At 42.6% G+C, this 20,240-nt stretch overlaps 1 protein-coding gene across 2 annotated transcripts in view; it reads left to right on the top strand.

Moving 5' to 3' along the window:
• raf1a (Raf-1 proto-oncogene, serine/threonine kinase a) overlaps positions 1-19,888 on the top strand; it is a 29,615-nt gene extending 9,727 nt beyond the window's left edge. The window contains exons 4-18 of one of the 2 annotated variants that reach the window (XM_084068078.1): positions 409-511; positions 606-763; positions 1,307-1,399; positions 4,843-4,996; positions 7,103-7,213; positions 7,617-7,641; positions 7,784-7,905; positions 8,286-8,403; positions 11,756-11,840; positions 12,484-12,660; positions 13,401-13,447; positions 13,585-13,703; positions 14,495-14,623; positions 16,768-16,902; positions 17,484-19,888. In XM_084068078.1, coding sequence (XP_083924204.1) covers positions 409-511; positions 606-763; positions 1,307-1,399; positions 4,843-4,996; positions 7,103-7,213; positions 7,617-7,641; positions 7,784-7,905; positions 8,286-8,403; positions 11,756-11,840; positions 12,484-12,660; positions 13,401-13,447; positions 13,585-13,703; positions 14,495-14,623; positions 16,768-16,902; positions 17,484-17,621 — 1,714 coding nt within the window. In that variant the 3' untranslated portion in view covers positions 17,622-19,888. The remainder of the gene's footprint in view (positions 1-408; positions 512-605; positions 764-1,306; positions 1,400-4,842; positions 4,997-7,102; positions 7,214-7,616; positions 7,642-7,783; positions 7,906-8,285; positions 8,404-11,755; positions 11,841-12,483; positions 12,661-13,400; positions 13,448-13,584; positions 13,704-14,494; positions 14,624-16,767; positions 16,903-17,483) is intronic. The other variant, XM_084068079.1, reaches the window with a different exon arrangement.
• Positions 19,889-20,240: the final 352 nt, after the last annotated feature.

Here is a 20,240-nt window from a genome sequence, read left to right as displayed (position 1 = left end):
GCGCGCGCGCGCACACACGCACACACGCACACGCGCACACGCACACACACACACACACACACACACACACACACACACACACACACACACACACACACACACAGTGGCCAAACACTGTATCGAATCCATACTTAGATCCCATATGCTGCGTAGTTGTTTAGATGCCATATTCTGAGAGGACATGGGATGCTATTGGCTACTAGTTGCATGATAGATTGCATTCAACACAGCATGCAAGTATAATTTGCGCCATAAGAGTCTGGGAAAGGGGAGCAAATTAAAAAATCATAAAATATTTGTATGATTATTATTGTTTATTGTAGTCTTTCCTAATTAATACAGGTCTATGTGATGGATTATTATTTATTATTATTACTGTTCCTCATGGAGTGTCTTTGATCAATTCAGTAAAAAGCAGCGGATGGACTGGAACACGGACTCCACATCGCTAATAGGTGAAGAGCTGCTAGTGGAGGTGTTAGATCATGTGCCCTTAACTACACACAACTTTGTAAGTACCCATGTTATTTACTGTGACGCCCAGACACGCTGCTTGTTTTTTTCCCACTGTGAGAGGAATAAATTGTTATCTCTTTAATTTTCAGGTTCGCAAAACATTTCTGAAGCTAGCCTTCTGCGATATTTGCCAGAAGTTTCTTTTGAATGGTTTCCGATGCCAAACGTGCGGCTACAAGTTCCACGAGCATTGTAGCACCAAAGTGCCCACGATGTGTGTGGACTGGAGTAATATCAGACAACTCCTGTAAGTCTCCTCGCTGGGGGAAGGGTTATCTAAAAAAAGAGAAATACTTTAGCTCTCCTTTTTGTTTGAGATGACGAATAACTTTCTCATAATAATGTAGGCATAGTTTGTGGTTGAAATATGATGGGGCAAACGAAACTTGATATCAAACGCAACTAAGAAGATTAACTCTTTGCCATGTCATCTTAAACTAGTTTCATATTTCATCAGGGATGACATTGTCAGGATAAAAAGAGGGAGAACAAGCTCTGCCGAGCCTGCAGGTCCTTTTACTTGGGTAGTTGTAAGCTCCATGTACAAAGCTTTGCATACTTGCACTGAGAATAGAGCATTGTTTTGCATGCAGGCTTTAGGCCTGACAATAAGCATTCACAGATGAATATCAGTGACAGTTAAGAGATAAGGCTTTCTGTGACAACCATTTTGCTGACAACCTTTGTTAATCTGGCATCTCTCTCCCTCACAAAGACATGCATGCCCTCCGTTCACACAATAGACCCATAACGTCTGTCTGTCTGTGTGTCTGTGTGTGTCCGTCCGCAGGCTGTTTCCTACGCCAGGTGAAAGTGGCGGGCCGTCCTTGCCCCCGCTGACGTCTCGGCGAATGAGAGAGTCCTTGACTCGATTTCCTAATAGGTAAGACGAACTTGATGCCCTTGCTCTGACCCTCGAATCATGATCCTACTGTGCTTATGTAACCGAGTAGCCCTGCCCGCGCTCATAAACCTTGTGTAACGAAGTGGCCCTGCCACTGATCATGAGCCTAATAAAACAAAGTCAGCCCTGCCACAGATCATAAGTCTAATGTAACGAAGTAGCCTACCACAGACCATAAATCTACTCTCAGAAAATGGTCGATTTATAAGCTCACAGTGTGATATGCTATTTTTGCTATTTTCTAAAGGTTTTGAAAATGTTTTGCCCCTCTCATTTCCCTTTGGCCCCCCTGGCGCTCCCTGGCACCACCCACTTTCAAAACTGCTGTGCCATTGCTACTTGGACCACAAATCCCTGGCAACCTTGTACCAACAGCAGGAAGCACAAGGGGAAAAAAGCTCTTCTCTTTTGTGGTTTAATGGGTGTTTTGGTGGGATAAAGATTGGTACAACATTTATTTAGGGTGGACATACAGTAGGCTACTTAAGCAGACTGAGGTCACCACGAACAAATTCTCTCTGAATCGCCTGCTTGCATCTCGGTCGCTGCACTGTAGTTATACTGTAAAGTTGATTGAATCAGTTCCTGTTTTTAATGACGTCTTCAGCTTAATGGGGGCTTACCAGCCCATGTAACAAGAACTGATGTAACACGAGGTGTGAAAAGAGCCTGTTGTTTGAGGAGCACTTAACATAGTTTAAAAATACCTGTAGCCAAATTAGTACTCGCAAAGTATCAAGTTGTTCCAAGCGGAGCGGAGCAATCTCAAAGACGTTTTCGAAACACCGTTTTGTGTTGCCAAAAGGGGGATTTGTGCTGGTGAAGTGCACGCCATCGGCTGTAATTTGATCTCTGTTTATAGACGTCACTCAAATGGACTCCCACTTTCTCTGTTTCTCACCAGCAGGCCACAGTGTAGTACAGAGACAGCCCAGTTAACAGACCAGAGACGTGCATCTCTGAATTGGTAGACAAAATTGGCACAAACGGACATCATCCGTTGCTGTCATAGTTGATTTATGTTATTATATTCCTTTGAAGCCGAACACTTAAGTTTTACCCTTATGTACCTGTGTATAAGATGCAGTGATGTAAAGTAACTAAGTACATTTACTCAAGTACTGTACTTGAGTTCAATTTTGAGGTACTTTTACTTTACTGGAGTATTTCCAATTTTCAGTACTTTTACTTCTACTCCACTTCAACTCAGAGGCAAATATGAAATATTGTACTTTTACGCCACGATAATTATTTGAAAACTTAAGTTACTAGTTACTTTGTAGATTTTGATTATCATTACAAAACATACATTACCCACTACCCATACATACATACATTTCGGCCATTTGAAAATAGCCGATCTACAAGCTCACAATGCGTCACATTGAGCTTGTAGATCTTCTATTTTCAAAAGATTTGTATACATTTTATACATTTAGAAAGTTGTGAAATGGGACATTCTGCATAATGAGTACTTTCTACTTTTGGTACTTTAAGTACATTTTGATACCAATACTTTTGTACTTTTACTCAAGTAATATTTGAATTTGAAAATATTAAAGTATTTCTACATTGCAGTATTGATACTTTTACTTAAGTAAAACTTTTTAGTACTTTTTCCACCACTGATAAGATGTAAAAATAAAGGCCACCTTGAACCATTATCTATACATTTGACTTCTTACATTGGTGTAAGTTGGTGTTCATATTTGAACTTGTTTTTGTTGGACCAGCGTTTGGATTGTTTGCCGTTTTCTTACTTGGCTGACAAGCTTTGCTCTGCACACTTGAGGCAAACACAGGGCTTGGCAAACATAAAGGGCAAAATAGCTCCACACACGCCAAAAATGGGATCGGGGGTTGACCAATAGTAAAGTTATTTCTAGAATTAGTTTCCCACAATTCAAATGTGAAAGTTTATGTTGCGTGTTTGTTGCTGACATGGTTCTTTGTTTGGTTTCTACTAGAGAAGGTGGTTTCAGTAGATAAACTTTGTGTCTATTTGTATGTACTCACCAGGCCTTGTCATTTCTGGTCACACAGACTTCCTCTTGCCTTCTCGGAGGAAGAAGGAGCTAATGGTGCTAAAAACAGAAAAGTGTCTTAACCACAAACTCTGGCATCCCTATTTTGGGCAAGAATAAATAAAAAATGAATCAAAACATTGATCGTAACGCGTTGTGAGCTTGTAGATTGTCTACTTTCGCTATTTTTTGTACAGTGAATTACTGTATATAGGACTGAAGTGGTTAACTGTGATGACGGCGGTGATGCCTGCAATGGGAGAAAGTGAGAGAAAATGGCAGAAATGAAACCGACAAACAACTGTAGCATCCACCACACCCAACACAGACCAAATTAAAGAAGTTACACTGGCGTTCAGTGGGTTTTCATAGTGTTTAATTTTGTTGTCATTTAAGAAGTTACACTGGTGTTCAGTGGGTTTTCATAGTGTTTAATTTTTCTCTCTAGTTTGTCCTACAGACCGGTGGCAGTCAGTCACTCGGTAACATTAGTAATGCATCTTCTGCAGGGTTCATCGCCATGCTAGCTTGTGGTGGACATTTTTGTCGAAAGGCTATTTTTGCCATGGACGTGCAAATATGACCAGAAACGGAGCTATAGTCCTAAATGTGTACTACTAGTGTTGTGGTCCTCAAAGTGGGTTGAGGGACCTTCGGCGTTCCTTGAAGGTGGTCAAAATGGACCATTACAGGTCTGTGACTTTGAGAGTGTACATGGAACCATTTGTACGCTCTCAGAGTTATGGGGGTCCTGCGCAATGGGAGAAGGACGGCCGATGTTTCCTTTTTGCTTGATATTGTTTGATGGTGAAACATTCATGACTGATACACATGAAAGAAGAGTAGACCCTTCACAGCTAATGGAGAATTTTTGATTTTAAGAATCGGTTCAGAATTGAATGAGTAGTACAGCTATAGTTAAATGTGAAGCTCTTTCTGCTATAAATATGCATCCATGCATTCTGCGCGCCTGTCGGCGGCCAAACCGGTTTTCAAATGGTCCTCATTTTCAAAATGAGCCTCATTTGAAAACAAAGGCAACTTGCTGTGGTTGTTATGTTGATTTTTTGTTTTTTTCCCCTGGTGGATCTAGTCCTGCAGTTTGAGCAGACAGGGCAGGCAGGGTATTACTGACCGGGCCACGGCCACGTTGGCCTCCATGACGCTACGCCACTGGTTGAGAACCACTGTACTGGTGGACGATTATGTAATGATTGTGACAGGCCTAGACTGACATTCAGCAATTGGGTCTTATGATCAAAATAAGAACATTGTAACGTTATGTAAAAACTAAATCTAATATTTGCCACGGACAATGACAAGTCTCGTGGGCACATCGATGACCCCTGACCTTTCTGTCCTCTCTCTCTCTCTCTCTCTCTCGTGTCCTCCTGGCAGCACCATGCACCGCTACTCGACCCCGCACGCCTTCAACTACCCCGCGCCCTTCCCGCCGACAGGGTGCACACTGTCCCAGAGGCAGCGCTCCACCTCCACGCCCAACGTCCACATGGTTAGCACCACCCTGCCCGTCGACAGCAGCATGATCGAGGTAACTACACACCACGCGGGCCCCCCCCCCCCCCGGGTCCTCCTGGAGGTCTGGTCTTATAAATATCCCCCCCCCCCCAGCCTAGGGAGTGATCTTACCCCTCCTCTTAACGCAGCAGGCATTCCAGCCCGCCTGCTGTATAACGTACCACTGTGTTTAGTCATCACAACTGGATGCAGTTCAGCTTCATTTAGCATGAGTCTCTTTATTCTGCCCTCTCTCTGCCTCTCTTTGTACCCCCTTTTTTTAAAAGGGCTCGTAAGTGATATGGTTTTGTTAAAATACGTGTTAAATGGCTCCGTATTCTGATAGAAATCATTGCGATAGAGCAGTCGTTCTCAAACTGTAACCCTGAGGGGTGTACAAATGGTAGATTGGCTATTTTCAAATAAAATCTTGCGGGGAAATTATGATAAGCAGGTCTGGCAACCCTGCCTGAGGGGTCCCTGGAAGAACCCACTGAGAACCACTGCTATAGAATGTTCAGTGACGGGGGTCTCCCCGTCTCTCTAGCTCTCTTTAGTAAACGGATACCGATTTCATCCAATCAGGAGAGGGAACTCGTACAGGATAAACGAGTTGAAAGTGATTAAACGACTAAACGAGCAGACAAAATTGGAGCTGGAACAGCAAGCTGATATATTATCTGTGTGGGGTTCCCTCTCCTGATGGGATACAATTTGTAACCCACCTGAAAATGTATTTTATGTTTACTAAAGAGCTGGAGAGACGGGGAGATCCCTGTTACGGAACACTAATGCCATGATTGTTATCGGAATCTAGAGCTTTAGCTTTTTAGCAATAAGCTTTTCTAAGTACCTAAAGACGCTTTACATGGGGGTGGGGACAAAATAACTATTAGGGAAAAGCCTAAGAATAAAATCAACAAAACAAATAAATCACTTACAGCACCTTTCAACCATCTTATCCTATTTTATTCCACCTTATTTACCGCCCCTGTTTAGTTAGTTCTGTTTGTTTTCACCCGGGTGCTGCTGGAACGCCTCTCACATCATGATCATCATAACCGTTCTGCATGCTTTGTAGTGGGGCTGAGCAATATACCCATATTGCATCGATATATAATATTGATTGAACATGTTTCGCGAATGAAAAAGAAAATTAATATTATCGCAATATCACGACGATATCGATATTGTGGTGTTTGGTTTATATTGCCCGGCCCTACCTTGTAGAACACTGGATTTCTCAACGTCTGGTTCCGGGGACCACCAGGGGTCCGTAACTCTTTCAGAATGGATAAATGGAACCAAATGCGCTGCGTCCATTTGGTTCCATTTGTACACTCTTGAGTTCAATCAACGCTGAGCATTTTACAGTGTATATTGGAGTCCCCAGAGATTTAAAAGAAATCGACTGGGGGTCCGTGGCCTAAAGCGTGTCAAAATTGGGGTCCTTGAAATCCAAACGGTTGAGAATCACAGTTGTAGAATATTCCTCCTGATTTGAAACTCTTACCAATAACCCCATTCAATCCGGGAACACGTCTTGTGTCATTTTAAGATTTCTTTGGCTATTCAAAAAATAGCAGATCTACAAGCTCATAGCTCGGCAGGAAGTGACGCGCTACGAGCTTGTAGATCTGCTATTTCTTTTGAAAAATTGTGAAAATGTGTGCAAATCTTTGAATATGTATTGAACATTTTTAACTCAAATCTTTGCTTCTGGGGACTCTACAAATGTCTTCTAAATAAAACAGTTGTTGACTCATGTTGCTATAATCAGTGGTTCTCAATCTGTTTCATGTCAAGGACCCCCAAAATTATATGCATTTGGCCGCCGACCCTCAAAATATTTTGTTCCAGGGGACCCCCCCCAGAAGCAAATATGAGTTAAAATGTTCACTTTAAAAAAAGATTTGCACATTTTCAAGATTTTTCAAAAATAGCCAAAGTATAAAAAATAATGTCTAAAGTGGTTACACGGATGCGTTCCCGGGTTCGAATGGGATAAAACACCCTGGCGGCAGCACTTTTGTTCTTCTATCCTTACTTTCCTTTCCTCCACTGTCTTTTCCTTTCGTCTCCTTCCCTTTCCCCCGCTTCTCTTCTCTGGGGTCTTGTATGTTCCCCTGCTGGGGAATAGCTAGACTGCCTGAATGCCTCCCCAAGCAACTGGTGCCATAGATTCTGGCTGAAGAGGAGAGTAGGTAATGTTCACTTTGTTGAGGCGGCGTCCGAGAGTCCGAGAATAAAGGTTAGGAAGCTGTGTGTCTGTGCAGTCTGTAAACGGGCTAACCATGTTTTTGCACAACTCAGTTGTAGGGCTGCAACTATCAATTATTTCCATAGAGAATGTAAGAAAATGTCAACTTCCTTGTTGATTTAGGCATTTTTATTAGGAAACCCAGACTGGATTTGGAGCCGGATCTTCAAATAGTAAAATCAACAGGAAGTTGATTTTTGTTTAAAAAACAAACAGTAATGGGTTTGGCGAGGTTCTATATTGACTGAAATATATATATATATTTTTAAATAGATTTTTGTGAACTGTTGCAGCCCTATTCAATTGTTTCTGAAATCAAGAGTGACCTGTATTTGATTTCTTTATTTTTTTTGTCAAAGCAGTCATCATATTTTCTTTGTTTTTGTCTCTGTAGGATGCGATGCGCGACCATGACTCTGGTGAGTGACGAAGTGAACACTTGATTTACTGAGCTGAGGAACACACAACTCGGCTAGCTTACATTAGTACACATCCACAGAATCTGGAGGTCCTGTCCTGAATGTTTTCTCTCCATCCCTTGACCTTTTTTTTCCTTTTTAGAGGGCAGTTCCCCCAGCCAGAGCCCTACAGGGTGGGGGTCCCAGTCCCACTCCCACAAACTCCCCACGCCTGCGCAGAGAGAGAGGGCCACGTCCTTCAACACTCAGGAGAAAAACAAAATTGTAGGTTCTGCATTCCTTCTTTCTCATCAGGCATTCTGATGGCACCGTAGATAACACGCCAGATATATTCAAATTCGGTCTACCTCTGTGTATAATTTGCACCATATGAAAATAGAATACCTACTAGTTTCTGGTGCCATTGCTCAGCTTTAAGGGCCATTCACATCAAGAATGAGAACTATAATAACTACTGTATGAGAACTATAATGATAACTATTGTATATGTCTTTAGAAATAGTTCTAAGTCAAGTAGATGGCAGAGTTCACGGCACAACTCTTAAACGACAACGAATGTGGTGAACGATATCATTTGGATCCCTTTCAGAGCGACTTCATGAATGCTTGCATGCTGTACATTTCTTGCTTTGTGTCCAATCCAGAGACCCAGAGACAAGCGGGACTCTAGTTACTACTGGGAGATTGATTCCAGCGAGGTGTGTCTACAATCCCGTATTGGTTCGGGCTCATTCGGGACCGTATACAAAGGGAAATGGCACGGTGAGAACGTTTGCAACTTTTTAACATCTGTATCAATGACAGTTTGGTGTTTTGTCACTTGTCTCTTTTGAGGTAGTGAGTGTTGGTCAATCAATTCACAAGTGACATGTTATGTAACCTTGTGGCAGTGACGTGACGCGTATTCCCGTCTTGAGTTTACTACGGCTTCCTGCACTGAGCACTACTGCACTGTGTTGCCAATTTCTTTTTGAGAGTGTGAGAATGAGCCCTTTTGCGGCTGGAAGCAGTACAGAGGCGTTTGTAAAGTGCAACCAAGAGGTGTGTTTATTCACCGACATCACATTTACACAAGACAACACAGGAGCTCCAACACAGGTGACAGACATGGTGTTGCTTGGCTCACATTCTACCTCAACTGAACAGGCTTGTTACTGGCAGCCTTTTATACTCAGCTGGAGCAGCTGAGGCAATTAGAACTCCACCATGTCAAGGGGTAAATCAACAGATATACAAATACAGAAATATATGAATACAGAAATACATATAACATTAACTCATAAAATATCTTAAAACTCCATGAACTACACCACTATGATTCTCATACTACAACCTTACACAAGATCCCTCACAATTCCAAATACACATTACAACCCCCCTCTGCCCTTCTGACTTGGTCCAGCCCAATGGACCCTTCGCTAAGCCCCACCCACTCCACTCTTTGACTGGTGGTGCGGAGTTAGTCACACCCAGGCCTGGCAGCGCCTGGCAAACTTTGCTTCTCACCCATTGACTTGCATGTTAAATGACGGCTTTTCCCCTTAAAAATAATCGATCATTTCAGTAGCAAGAGCTTCAAAATCTCTTCTAAATCTAGTCAACAAGGCCTGCAGTAGGCTATGCACTGGACAAATGTGCATGACATTATTTCAATAAACTAAAAACACGGGAAATGTTAGAGGGAGTAATAGCCATGGATACACGACGGTCGACTGTCTTGACCGTCATGGATGAACTTCAACCTGGTGTTTGCACTGTCTCCATTTACGGCCCGTACATCTACAGAAACGTTCATATTTCAAATATAAAGTGCTTATCCCATGATGTTAAGATTTATGTTACATTTATGTTACATTTTACATTTATGTTACATTTATGTACGTTTATGTACGTTTATGGATGTTACATTTATGTACGGGTTCTCAAAAGTACCCGTATCATCCGTATTGTTCAATAAAAAGCATTTTAATATGATCGGTGGCCATTTTCTCCATATGCGTTCAAATGAGCGACCCTATCGGTTGGTAGGTGTATTGCACTCTGATACATTATAACTATGAGAAAATGGCCACCGATCGGATTAAAATGCTTTTTATTGAACAACACAGAATATACGGGTACTTTTGAGAGTCCCGTGCATAATTTTAACATCCGTGGCCATAGCATAAGCAATTTATATTTTGAAATCTGAACGTTTATATAGATGTACGGACCGTAAATGGAGAAAGTGCAAACACCAGGTTGAAGTTGATCCATGACTGTAACAGGAGTTTTCATGTAACGCAGGGTAAGACTACAGTAGCAGTTAATAAATAGACGAACAAATGAATGAATATACTTTAACGTGCGGAATTCGAAACAGGCAGCGCTGGGATTCTGAATTGTGTTACGATTACGGTGATTATTATCATTGACATCACCTGGGCGAGTGAGTCGTGTAACTTTCCCAACGTTAAGCTGTGTTCAACAACTCAGGCACAGCCATAGCCTTCCAGTTTAAGCGCAGATTTCAGCTTGGGAAGAGAACCCTCCAGTTGTGGATAAGTGGAATCTGTTGCTGGTTCATAGTCACCATTGCGTTATCGTGGTATTCCTGTTCTTGCTATTATGTTGCAAATGATTGTGTGTGTGTGTGTGTGTGCGGGCGAAATAACATGGCAGGTGACGAAAGTTTGCCAGACCTGTGCCAGGCTAACAACGGTTGCTAAGCTGGCATTGGACAATCGCTTTTGGGGTGGGGTTTAGCGAAGGGTCCATTACACTGGCAAACAGAACAGCCCACTTTGGTACATGTTAAGCTTTCAATCATTACTCAGCATTACCCATATTGCACCTCTCACACATTCCACTTAGTCTCTATTGCACTCATATTACGGTACACCAATTGCACTTGCCAGATATCACCAAACATGTTGTCTCCATAGGTGGACTAGTTAGCTGAGTGGCCAGCTCAGCTGGACAGGACACAACTCAAATGTTCAGTTAATGTAATCAACAATAAAATGACTGCATTCCTTTCTGTGCAAACTACAATGTGCAAATTATGCCGTGCAAATACTAAAGTGATGCTATGCAATTAATCCATCCATAAATAAAGGTTACAATGTACATGTGCAAATGGAAAGTAACAGAGGACCTCTCTGCAGGTCCTCTGTTACGAGTGCAATAGAGACTCCACTTAGTCTCTATTGCACTCATATTACGGTACACCAATTGCACTTGCCAGATATCACCAAACATGTTGTCTCCATAGGTGGACTAGTTAGCTGAGTGGCCAGCTCAGCTGGACAGGACACAACTCAAATGTTCAGTTAATGTAATCAACAATAAAATGACTGCATTCCTTTCTGTGCAAACTACAATGTGCAAATTATGCCGTGCAAATACTAAAGTGATGCTATGCAATTAATCCATCCATAAATAAAGGTTACAATGTACATGTGCAAATGGAAAGTAACAGAGGACCTCTCTGTTACAGAGAGAAGTAAGCAACCAGGTCTAAGAAAACAAGGCCAGAGGAAGCGACGAGGCCACATGAGCACTTTACTCCTATATGCATTGAAAATAGCCGATCTACAAGCCCACAACGGGATACGACATGTTGTGGGCTTGTAGATCTGCTATTTTCAAAAAATCTTGGAAGAAAATGTGAAATATTGGAAACATTTGAACAATGCAAATCTTGTATAGGGGGTCCCTGGCACAAAATATTTTCAGATGGGGGGGGGTTAGGGACAAATGCATATTCATTTGGGGAAGCAAGCCCAAATAAGCAACTACGCATTAGAAACAAGCCAAAACAAAACGCACCTGAACTACCAATATTTACAAGCAACTTTACAGAAAAACAAGCCCAAAGTTGCTTATAATAAGCGGACATGGCAACACTGGCTACTGCACCCCTCGTCTTCACCACATCAACCCTAGCATCCCGACTCTGGGCATTTCATAATAGGCGAACATTTGGCAAAAAAAATAATAACAGTTGTGAGTTTGTAGATCAGCTATTATAGAGAGCAGGAGGGGACCAAGTATAGACCCCTCGGGGACCCCAGTCAACAAAGCATAATGGGGTTAAGTGGTTAAACATGCTTTGTTTTCCCACCTGCTCTAGGTGACGTAGCAGTGAAGATTTTAAAGGTGGTTGATCCCACGCCAGAGCAGTTCCAGGCCTTCAGAAATGAAGTAGCTGTCCTGAGGTAAGACATATATCATGTTAAACAGAACACGGATGCAATGTTTCCCCAGAGTCTTAATTGGTCGAAATAGTTAAAGGTAGGGTAAGTGATTTTCTTTGGCTAAAATAAGTGTTAAATAACTCTATATTCTGATAGTACTCGTTGCTATAGATAGAGTGTTTGTTCAGTAACAGGAGTCTCACAAGTGAAATTGGAAGTGATGACACAAAGAAATGAGCAGACAAAATTGAAACTGGATCATTATCAAAATGAAGCTGATAAATGGGTACTCTCTCCTGATTGGCTGAAATGTTATCACCTACCTGAAATTTATTTTTCTGTTTATTAAGCTTGAGCTGGAGAGACGGCGCGACCCCTGTGACTGAACAAACACACTATACACTATAGCAAGGATTTCTATCAGAATATAGTGCTTTAACCTTTTAACATAAAGCTTTTTGTTATAACCAAAAAATATCACTTACCCTACCAGGCCTACCTTAAGTTTTTATTGGTTGAAATAGTCAAACTTAATCTGTCTATCTTAACAGTTACGAAACCCCCGGATGAATTCTCTCTGTAGAGATCTTCTCGAAACTGTTATCTCATCTTTTTTTTATTCTGGTAATTTCCTCTTCCGCGCCGCGCTGCGCTCTGACCACAGGAAAACACGACACGTCAACATCCTGTTGTTCATGGGTTACATGACGAAGGACAACCTGGCCATTGTGACGCAGTGGTGCGAGGGCAGCAGCCTGTACAAGCACCTCCACGTCCAGGAGACCAACTACCAGATGTTTCAGCTCATAGACATCGCCAGGCAGTGTGCTCAGGGCATGGAGTAAGGTTTACCAATGAATAGCATTCTCATGGATTTAAAGTTCCCCGTACCCCCCACGACTGGTTTCAGTCATTTGGATTCCATAGAGAGGGGGGTCCTTGGCGGGGCACCAGGTGGTCCCCAGCTGAATAAGTTAATGTGTAGCGTCACAATCATTTTAACCAGTGGTGTATACTTTGGCTATTCGAAAATGTGTTCAAATCTTTGAATATATGTATAAAAAAAAATTAAGCCAACATTTGTAACTCTTTGCTTCTGGGGGTCCCTGGAACAAAGTATTTTGAGATGGGGGGTCCACGGCCAAATGCATATGATTTTGGGTGTCCTTGACATGAGAAAGTTTTAGAACCACTGCCAGAACCAGAAGCAAGAATGTCTTCTATGAAAGCATGTTTCGCAGCGAAAATATTTTTGGTTATCTTTTTAAAGATTAGAGCATTCATTTTGAAGTGGTCAAACTAGCGATGGGGTTAGAAGAATTTTCCATAAAACCCTAATGGTCTGGGATATTTCATGAAAGGCAAGGGTTAAAGCCTCAATCTGTGATTTCTTCACCTAGTAGGCCGTTGTAGAACAGCAGGAACATTACTAAAACGTCAATTTTACATATCGTGTTCATTGGAAATAAGTCTCACAAAAAAAAAAAAATAAGTCTAGCTTTTATTTTGCTTTAATCCATGTATTCTGAATGCTATGTATTGATTTGCAGAATGCCATTATAACAGTTGTCTCTCTTTCAGCTACTTGCACGCCAAGAACATCATTCATCGCGACATGAAATCCAACAGTATCCTTTTTTCTCTTGATTTTTCCTGAGTGTGTGTGTGATTGTGTTGCATTCATAGGTGAAAGAATTTGTCACAATGTTGATCATGTAACCTTTTCCGTCGTGGACTTAGTGGCGCTTCCTTGACAGAAACGCAGACATCTTCTTGCACGAAGGGTTGACGGTGAAAATCGGGGACTTTGGTCTAGCTACGGTGAAGGCCAGATGGAGCGGCTCCCATCTGGTGGAGCAGCCGTCTGGCTCCATTCTGTGGATGGTCAGTAAGACGAGTCATTTCTGTATGATCTATTGACAACTATTTGAGACTGTGAACAGATCTTAATGCACCGGAACCTCTGCCAGAGTCTATAAGTACTAGGGATGCGCGGATCGTGGTTTTAGCCGGGGTTGCCGCGGATAACCGCAGTTTGGGTGGAGTACTCAGATATTTTACTTAAGTAAAAGTAGCAATACCACACTATGAAAATACTGTTACAAGTAAAAGGCCTGTGTTCAAAATGCTACTTGAGTAAAAGTACAAAAGTATTGGCATCAAAATATACTTAAAGTACTAAAATGTTTGAAAATAGCAGATGTACAAGCTCACGACGCGTTGTGAGCTTGTAGATTGGCTATTTTCAGATGGCCTATGTATATAATATAATTTATATCTGCAAAGTAAAAAGTAACTAAAGTTTCCAAATAATTGTAGTGGATTAAAAGTACAATATTTGTCTCTGAGATGTAGTGGAGTAAAAGTACAGAAAACTGTAAATACTCCAGTAAATTTACCTCAAAATTGTACTTAAGTACAGTACTTGAGTACATGTACTCAGTTACTTTACACCGCTGGGTGCGGGTCTATAAATAGGATGATATAATTAATGCGGTGGGATGACGGATTGGATAATGAACGTGTACGCGCGGATTAGGGTGACGAAAAAAAAACTCCGCGCGCCTCTAATAAGTACTCGCACTCTATAATCTAGCTGGGAAAATGCATAGGATTTAAGACGGTTGAGGTTTAAAATATGTCTCCCCCCCCCCCCCCCCCTCTCATGTCCAAAGGCTCCTGAGGTTATCCGGATGGACAACAACCCGTACAGCTTCCAGTCTGACGTGTATTCCTACGGCATCGTTCTGTACGAGCTGATGACGGGGGAGCTGCCATACTCTCACATAGCAAACAGAGATCAGGTGAGGTTTAACCCAAATACAGGTCCGTGGCTAAGATGGCGCTGCTGTCCGGCTAGAAAACTCTCCATAGTCCATATTGTGTACGTAAATGAATGCCCTACTTCGTCGTACAAGACAGGGCTTGACATTGAGTTTTTGAGGCACTTGTCTTTCGGACAAGTACATTTCCCATTCACTTGTCCGGGCACTAAAGTGTCAAAATGTGTGTGTGTATAATGTGCTATAAGCTTGTATATCTGCTATTTTTGAATAGCCAAAGTATGAAATAATGTGTGGTTTAAACCTAGAATGACAGATACCTTCCCAGGTCTTAATGGGTTAATATGGTTGGGGAGTGCATTCCAGAGGGAGGGGGCAGCAATAGAGAAAGCCCTGTCCTTTCCCCTCGCCCCGTCCCCCCCCGGTACGGTACTTGGCCTTGGGGACCTCCAGGAGCTTGGCTACACCGGACCTGAGGGAACGGGAGGGGACGTTTTAGACCTAACAAGGTGTCCGCCCGACGACAACAATATGTGTCGTACCGATGCTGTTGTGTAGCTAAATTCTAACCGGCAACCTTTGTCCTCCGTCCCGTGGGCCGTTCCTGTGGCTCACCATAATGTACCCTAATGTAAACACAAAGTGATTGGTCATAAAGTATAGGCCTGTGACCTTTTCAGCGCATTGTTTGATTTAAACAAGTCAAACAGAATTGGAACGGGTGACCCACTTCTTTCCAGCACGTGGACGTTGTGTACTGTTAGTGTTCAGCGTTGCCAGATTTCTCTGCGAGAGAAACAAGCAGCCAGGTCTATGAAAACGATCCCAAAAGGAGCAACTAGGCCACATGAGCACTTTAAAGCTATATGCATCAGCTATTTGACAATAACCGGTCTACAAGCTGTAGATAGCTGCTATTTAAAAAAATATCTTGAGTGAAAAAAGTTTTTAAAAAGTTTCATTTTAACAACTCAAATCTGGTACGGGGTCCATGGCACAAAATTATTTCAGATGGGGGTCCATCCGTGGACAAATTCGTATTAATTTGCGGGTCCTTCGCATGAAAATGTTAAAGAACCACTGGTTTTAACAATAATCAATACATTTGGAAGCGAGCCCAAATAAGCAACTACACTTTCAAAACAAGCCCCAAAAACCACAACCCGCAACTACCATTATTATTACAAGCAACTTTACTTAAAAGCTAGCCCAAGTCGTTTATAATAAGCAGACATGGCAACACTAGTAGTGTTCCCTGCCTGGCTGGCTGGCTGGCTGTGAAGCTTTCTGCCACCCTGGAGCCACGGGACTAATTTTAGAGCCAGTAACACAACCCTATGTGTGTTTGTGGTTCTATGTATGTCTACTCAGACCATTCTACAGTCCAGGCCAGGATCATAATCTGTCCTCTTATACAATTTATGGCCAGGGTTGCCATGTCCGCTTATTATAAGTGACTTTGGGTTTGTTTGGGCTTGTTTTTCTGTTGAGTCGCTTCAAAATATTGATGATTGCGTTTTTTGGGGCTTGCTTCTAAAGTGCAGTTGCTTATTTGGGCTTGCTCCATGTTGTTTAAATCAGTGGTTCTCAAACATTTCTTTCATGTCAAGGACCCAAATTAATATGTATTTGTCCACGGACCCCCATCTGAAAATATTGTGTGCCAGGGATGCATGTAGGTTTAATGTGGCCTAGTCGCTTGTTTTCATAGACCTGGTTGCTCATTTCTCTCGCAAAGTCTGGCAACACTGTTTATGGCCGTATGCCAGACTTGCATTGAAGACATACAGTAGTGTCTTGTCTACCCTGTAGATTGTGAATATGAGTGATTCATTGCTCTGCTGGTGCTCACCTGCTTGAAATGCCTCGGCTGATTTGGAAGCACATAGCTTTGCTCTTATGCGTTTAGTACCGATCACAAATACGCTCAATGCCACCGCGATAGCTTGGGCGTTTCAGATGCCAGTCAGACTGCTTGATGTTCATCTCCTCAGGTCATCTGGTGCTGATGGCCACGCCTGACCCCCCATGGGCCATAGTTGAGCTTAGATAATGTGGATTTACTAACGGTCTCTTTTCCACCACATGAAAATGTTTGGGAACCACTGCAGATAAATACACCTCCTCTAACTACTTGTTCATTGTCTCTACACTCGTTTTGTCAGATCATCTTCATGGTGGGACGATGCTTCCTCTCTCCAGACCTCAGTAAGCTCTACAAGAGTTGCCCCAAAGCCATGAAGAGACTGGTGGCCGACTGCATCAATAAGTCCAAGGAAGGGAGGCCGCTTTTCCCCCAGGTAAAACCCCACCATGTTAATGCTGTCAAGCTGAGTGGGTAGAGGGGCTGTCTGGTAATCACAAAGTCACTGGTCCCCCCCCCAGGACCACCCAGGCTGTGAGTGTCCTCCGAGCGAGACACTTAACTCCTCACTGTATTAATAGCAGCCATAAATACAGCCATACATAAATGCAGAGGGCAAATTTCACATACAGTATGACCAAATGTACAACGACAAATACCCCCAAAACAAGTAAAGGGGACTAAATTATTTTATTACACGGCTTGGTTGAATGCTTGATTCTGATTGGTCAATCGCTGAATTCAGCGGTGTGTCATTTCTTGATAATGACGAATGAGCTCTATAACAGACCGCTGTCTAATCAAAGACTCAGAGCACCTGCTCCTATCAACCCGCGCTGCTTCATTTTATGCCGTGTCCAACATGACAGCCATGTAAACAAACACACCATGTCATTTACAACTGAACGTTCTCTTAAGAATGTTTTTGAAAACATTTGAAGTGAGAAATGGCATAATATATTTTTTGTTTATATTCTCCTTTCCTGTCTTGTGTGGTTGCACGTTGCGTCTCTCCAGATCTTGTCGTCCATCGAGCTCCTCCAGCACGCCCTCCCCAAGATTAACCGCAGTGCCTCGGAACCCTCGCTGCACCGGGCCTCGCACGCCGAGGACATCAACGTCTTCACCCTCACCTCCAGACTGCCCGTGTTCTAAGAGCTTCGGACGGCACTACGCACACACCCCACCGCCTTCTGCTGCCCCCTCCCCCTCTGCTCCTTCGTCGCCAAATATCTCACTCACACACACACACGTACGCACGGGACGAAATGAAGCATCAAGCACAGATGTTTAAGGTGAACATTTATGAGTCCGTTATAAGGCGTCCTTGTCATTTTAAGATTTCTTTGGCTATTCAAAAATAGCAGATATACAAGCTCATAGCATGGCACCGAGTGCCGTGCTATGAGCTTGTAGATCTGCTATTTTTAGAAAAATCGTGAAAATCTTTGCACATTTTGGAATATATATATTTTTTAAAGCGAGCATTTGTAAAATATTTAGTTCCAGGGACCCCCCAGAAGCAAAGATTTGAGTCACAAATGTTCGCTTTAAAAAAATATATATATTCAAAGATTTGCACAGATTTTCACGATTATTCAAAAATAGCAGATCTACAATATGAGCTTGCATATCTGCTATTTTTGAATAGCCAAAGAAATCTAAAAATGACACAGACCCAGGATTCCCGGATTGAATGGGTTAAACACGTACCGCAGGAAGAGAGGAGAAGTGGGTGGATGTGGAATCTGGGAACGACTATGGAGGGCGTTTTGCTGGATTGGTAGGAACCAATCAAAAACTGATGGATCTCTGCTTGGGGAAGCCAGTCATTTGCCAACCACTTGCAGGAATGATTGGTGTTCTTCTGCAAGAACTCCCCCCCACACACACACACACACACCGTCCATCCGTCTTCTGCAGGCAATGCAGTTAATGAAATGTGTAAATATACGACGTGCACGCACACCTCCCTAGAGACAAGACATGCTACGTGCACGCACGCCTACCTAAAAGACGGAACACACGGCGTGCACGCACGCCTACCTAGAGACAGACACACACACACACACACACACACACACACAGACGTTTGAAGGAAACTCGAGAGAGAGAAAGACTTGAATTGTCTCTTGGAGTTTGAGCTCTGCACAAAGCGTTTCTGATGAAGAGGACCCTTCAAAAGCTTACTTGCCTTAAAGAGAAAACAGCAAAGCCTGAACTGAGGCTTCATTCATACTTGGTCGCGCGACCTTGGCACTCGACAGGAATGACGCGTTAAAGGGGAATTCCGCCCAACGTTTTTCTCACCTTTTTTATATGATATCCTAGTGGTGGTACAGGTTTGTTTTTTTTGTGTGAGATCTAACGTTCTTATGGACAGAAAACACTCCACAGTGTTTATGTTGGATGCACCCTCTCCGGAAGTCCCGCAAGACGAGATTTCACCCGTGACGTCATCCACGTCACTTTGTCAACACTACGGCGGCCCGACATTGTGGAGGGTTTTCTGTCCATAACAACGTTAGATCTCACCAAGAAAAAAAAAGCTGTTAAAATACGCGACCTAGCGCAAGTCCCATAGGCTCGGCTTTTTAGCTGCGGTCGACTCGGGATGGAGTTATGAATTGTTTCTACTGTACCACTCGTCCTAGGATATCATAATATCATATCAAAAGGTAAGAAAAACGCCGGGCGGAATTCTCCTTTTTAAGAAAACGCGCGATTTGGGTCGAGCAACGCGGCCGTACGGCGGAAGTATAAATGAGTCTTATTTTACTCTGCACAACTTCACCTCTGACCATCAAAAGCAAGCAGTTGGATGTAGTCCATGTAATGCTTAATTTATGCCCTGTCGTACGACGGTGTCGCGCGGCACGACGGCGGCGCGTCGTAAGGCTTGTAGATCAGCTATTTTTCGGCGCGCGACACCTGCGCACAGCGAAGTATAAATCGGGCTTTAGTTGCACAGTAGTATTTGATTCTGCATTGTCTTAATCAGAATGGAATAGATATGGGAATTTTATTATTGTCATCTTTATCTTTTAATTGCTTTTTATTGTTTTTTTTTTCTCCTTATTTTTTTTTCTGTCATTCAGGAGGATTATATTCTGTCAGACAGGAAGCATGAGTGATTGAGGAAAAACGTTGAATTTGCACATTTTAACAAAAAGCAATGGCTATATGTGTCGACCGTCCAGAGCCTTGAGCTGATCTTTTATGGTCACTTCCTTATCATGGGTCATGGGTTATCATGAGCTGGATATTTTGGCAAGTTGTCTTAAATATTTAAAAAATGATTTGGAAACTAATTTGCATTTTTGTCTATCATGTCTCTTTCAAGAGGTTAAAAACGTTTTATTGGTGAGAAAGTTCTTTATTCACTGTTGTTTTAATAAAATTAAGTTAAATTCCTTTGCCAATGCTGGTCTGTGTCTGCTAGTGCAGGGGTACCCAAACCTTTAACGTACCAAGGACTCTGGCTGCCGCCCCACTGTTGTGGAACTAGCCTGGGATCAATTTCCATTTTCGGGTTTCTGATCCGGTCGGAACATTACGTCATCAGGTGGCCGTAACCAACGACCGGAACCACCGGCGCCGTTTAACTCCAAAATGATTCCCCTAGTTTAAAACTTGTTTAGTTTTGGTATAATTGTTTCGTTTCTTTTGGTACAATAATGGTTTGGTATGTCCATTTTCTATTCTAACTCGTGGCACGACTAGCGAGACTAAACTAATTTTTATAATGTGGGGAACAAAAACAATGCGACGACA

The sequence above is a fragment of the Gymnoscopelus microlampas genome (genome assembly GCF_963454915.1).
Source record: "Gymnoscopelus microlampas genome assembly, chromosome: 10".
In the NCBI taxonomy this organism is placed as follows: Eukaryota; Metazoa; Chordata; class Actinopteri; order Myctophiformes; family Myctophidae; genus Gymnoscopelus; species Gymnoscopelus microlampas.
This window is presented reverse-complemented; position numbering and strand designations above follow the sequence as displayed.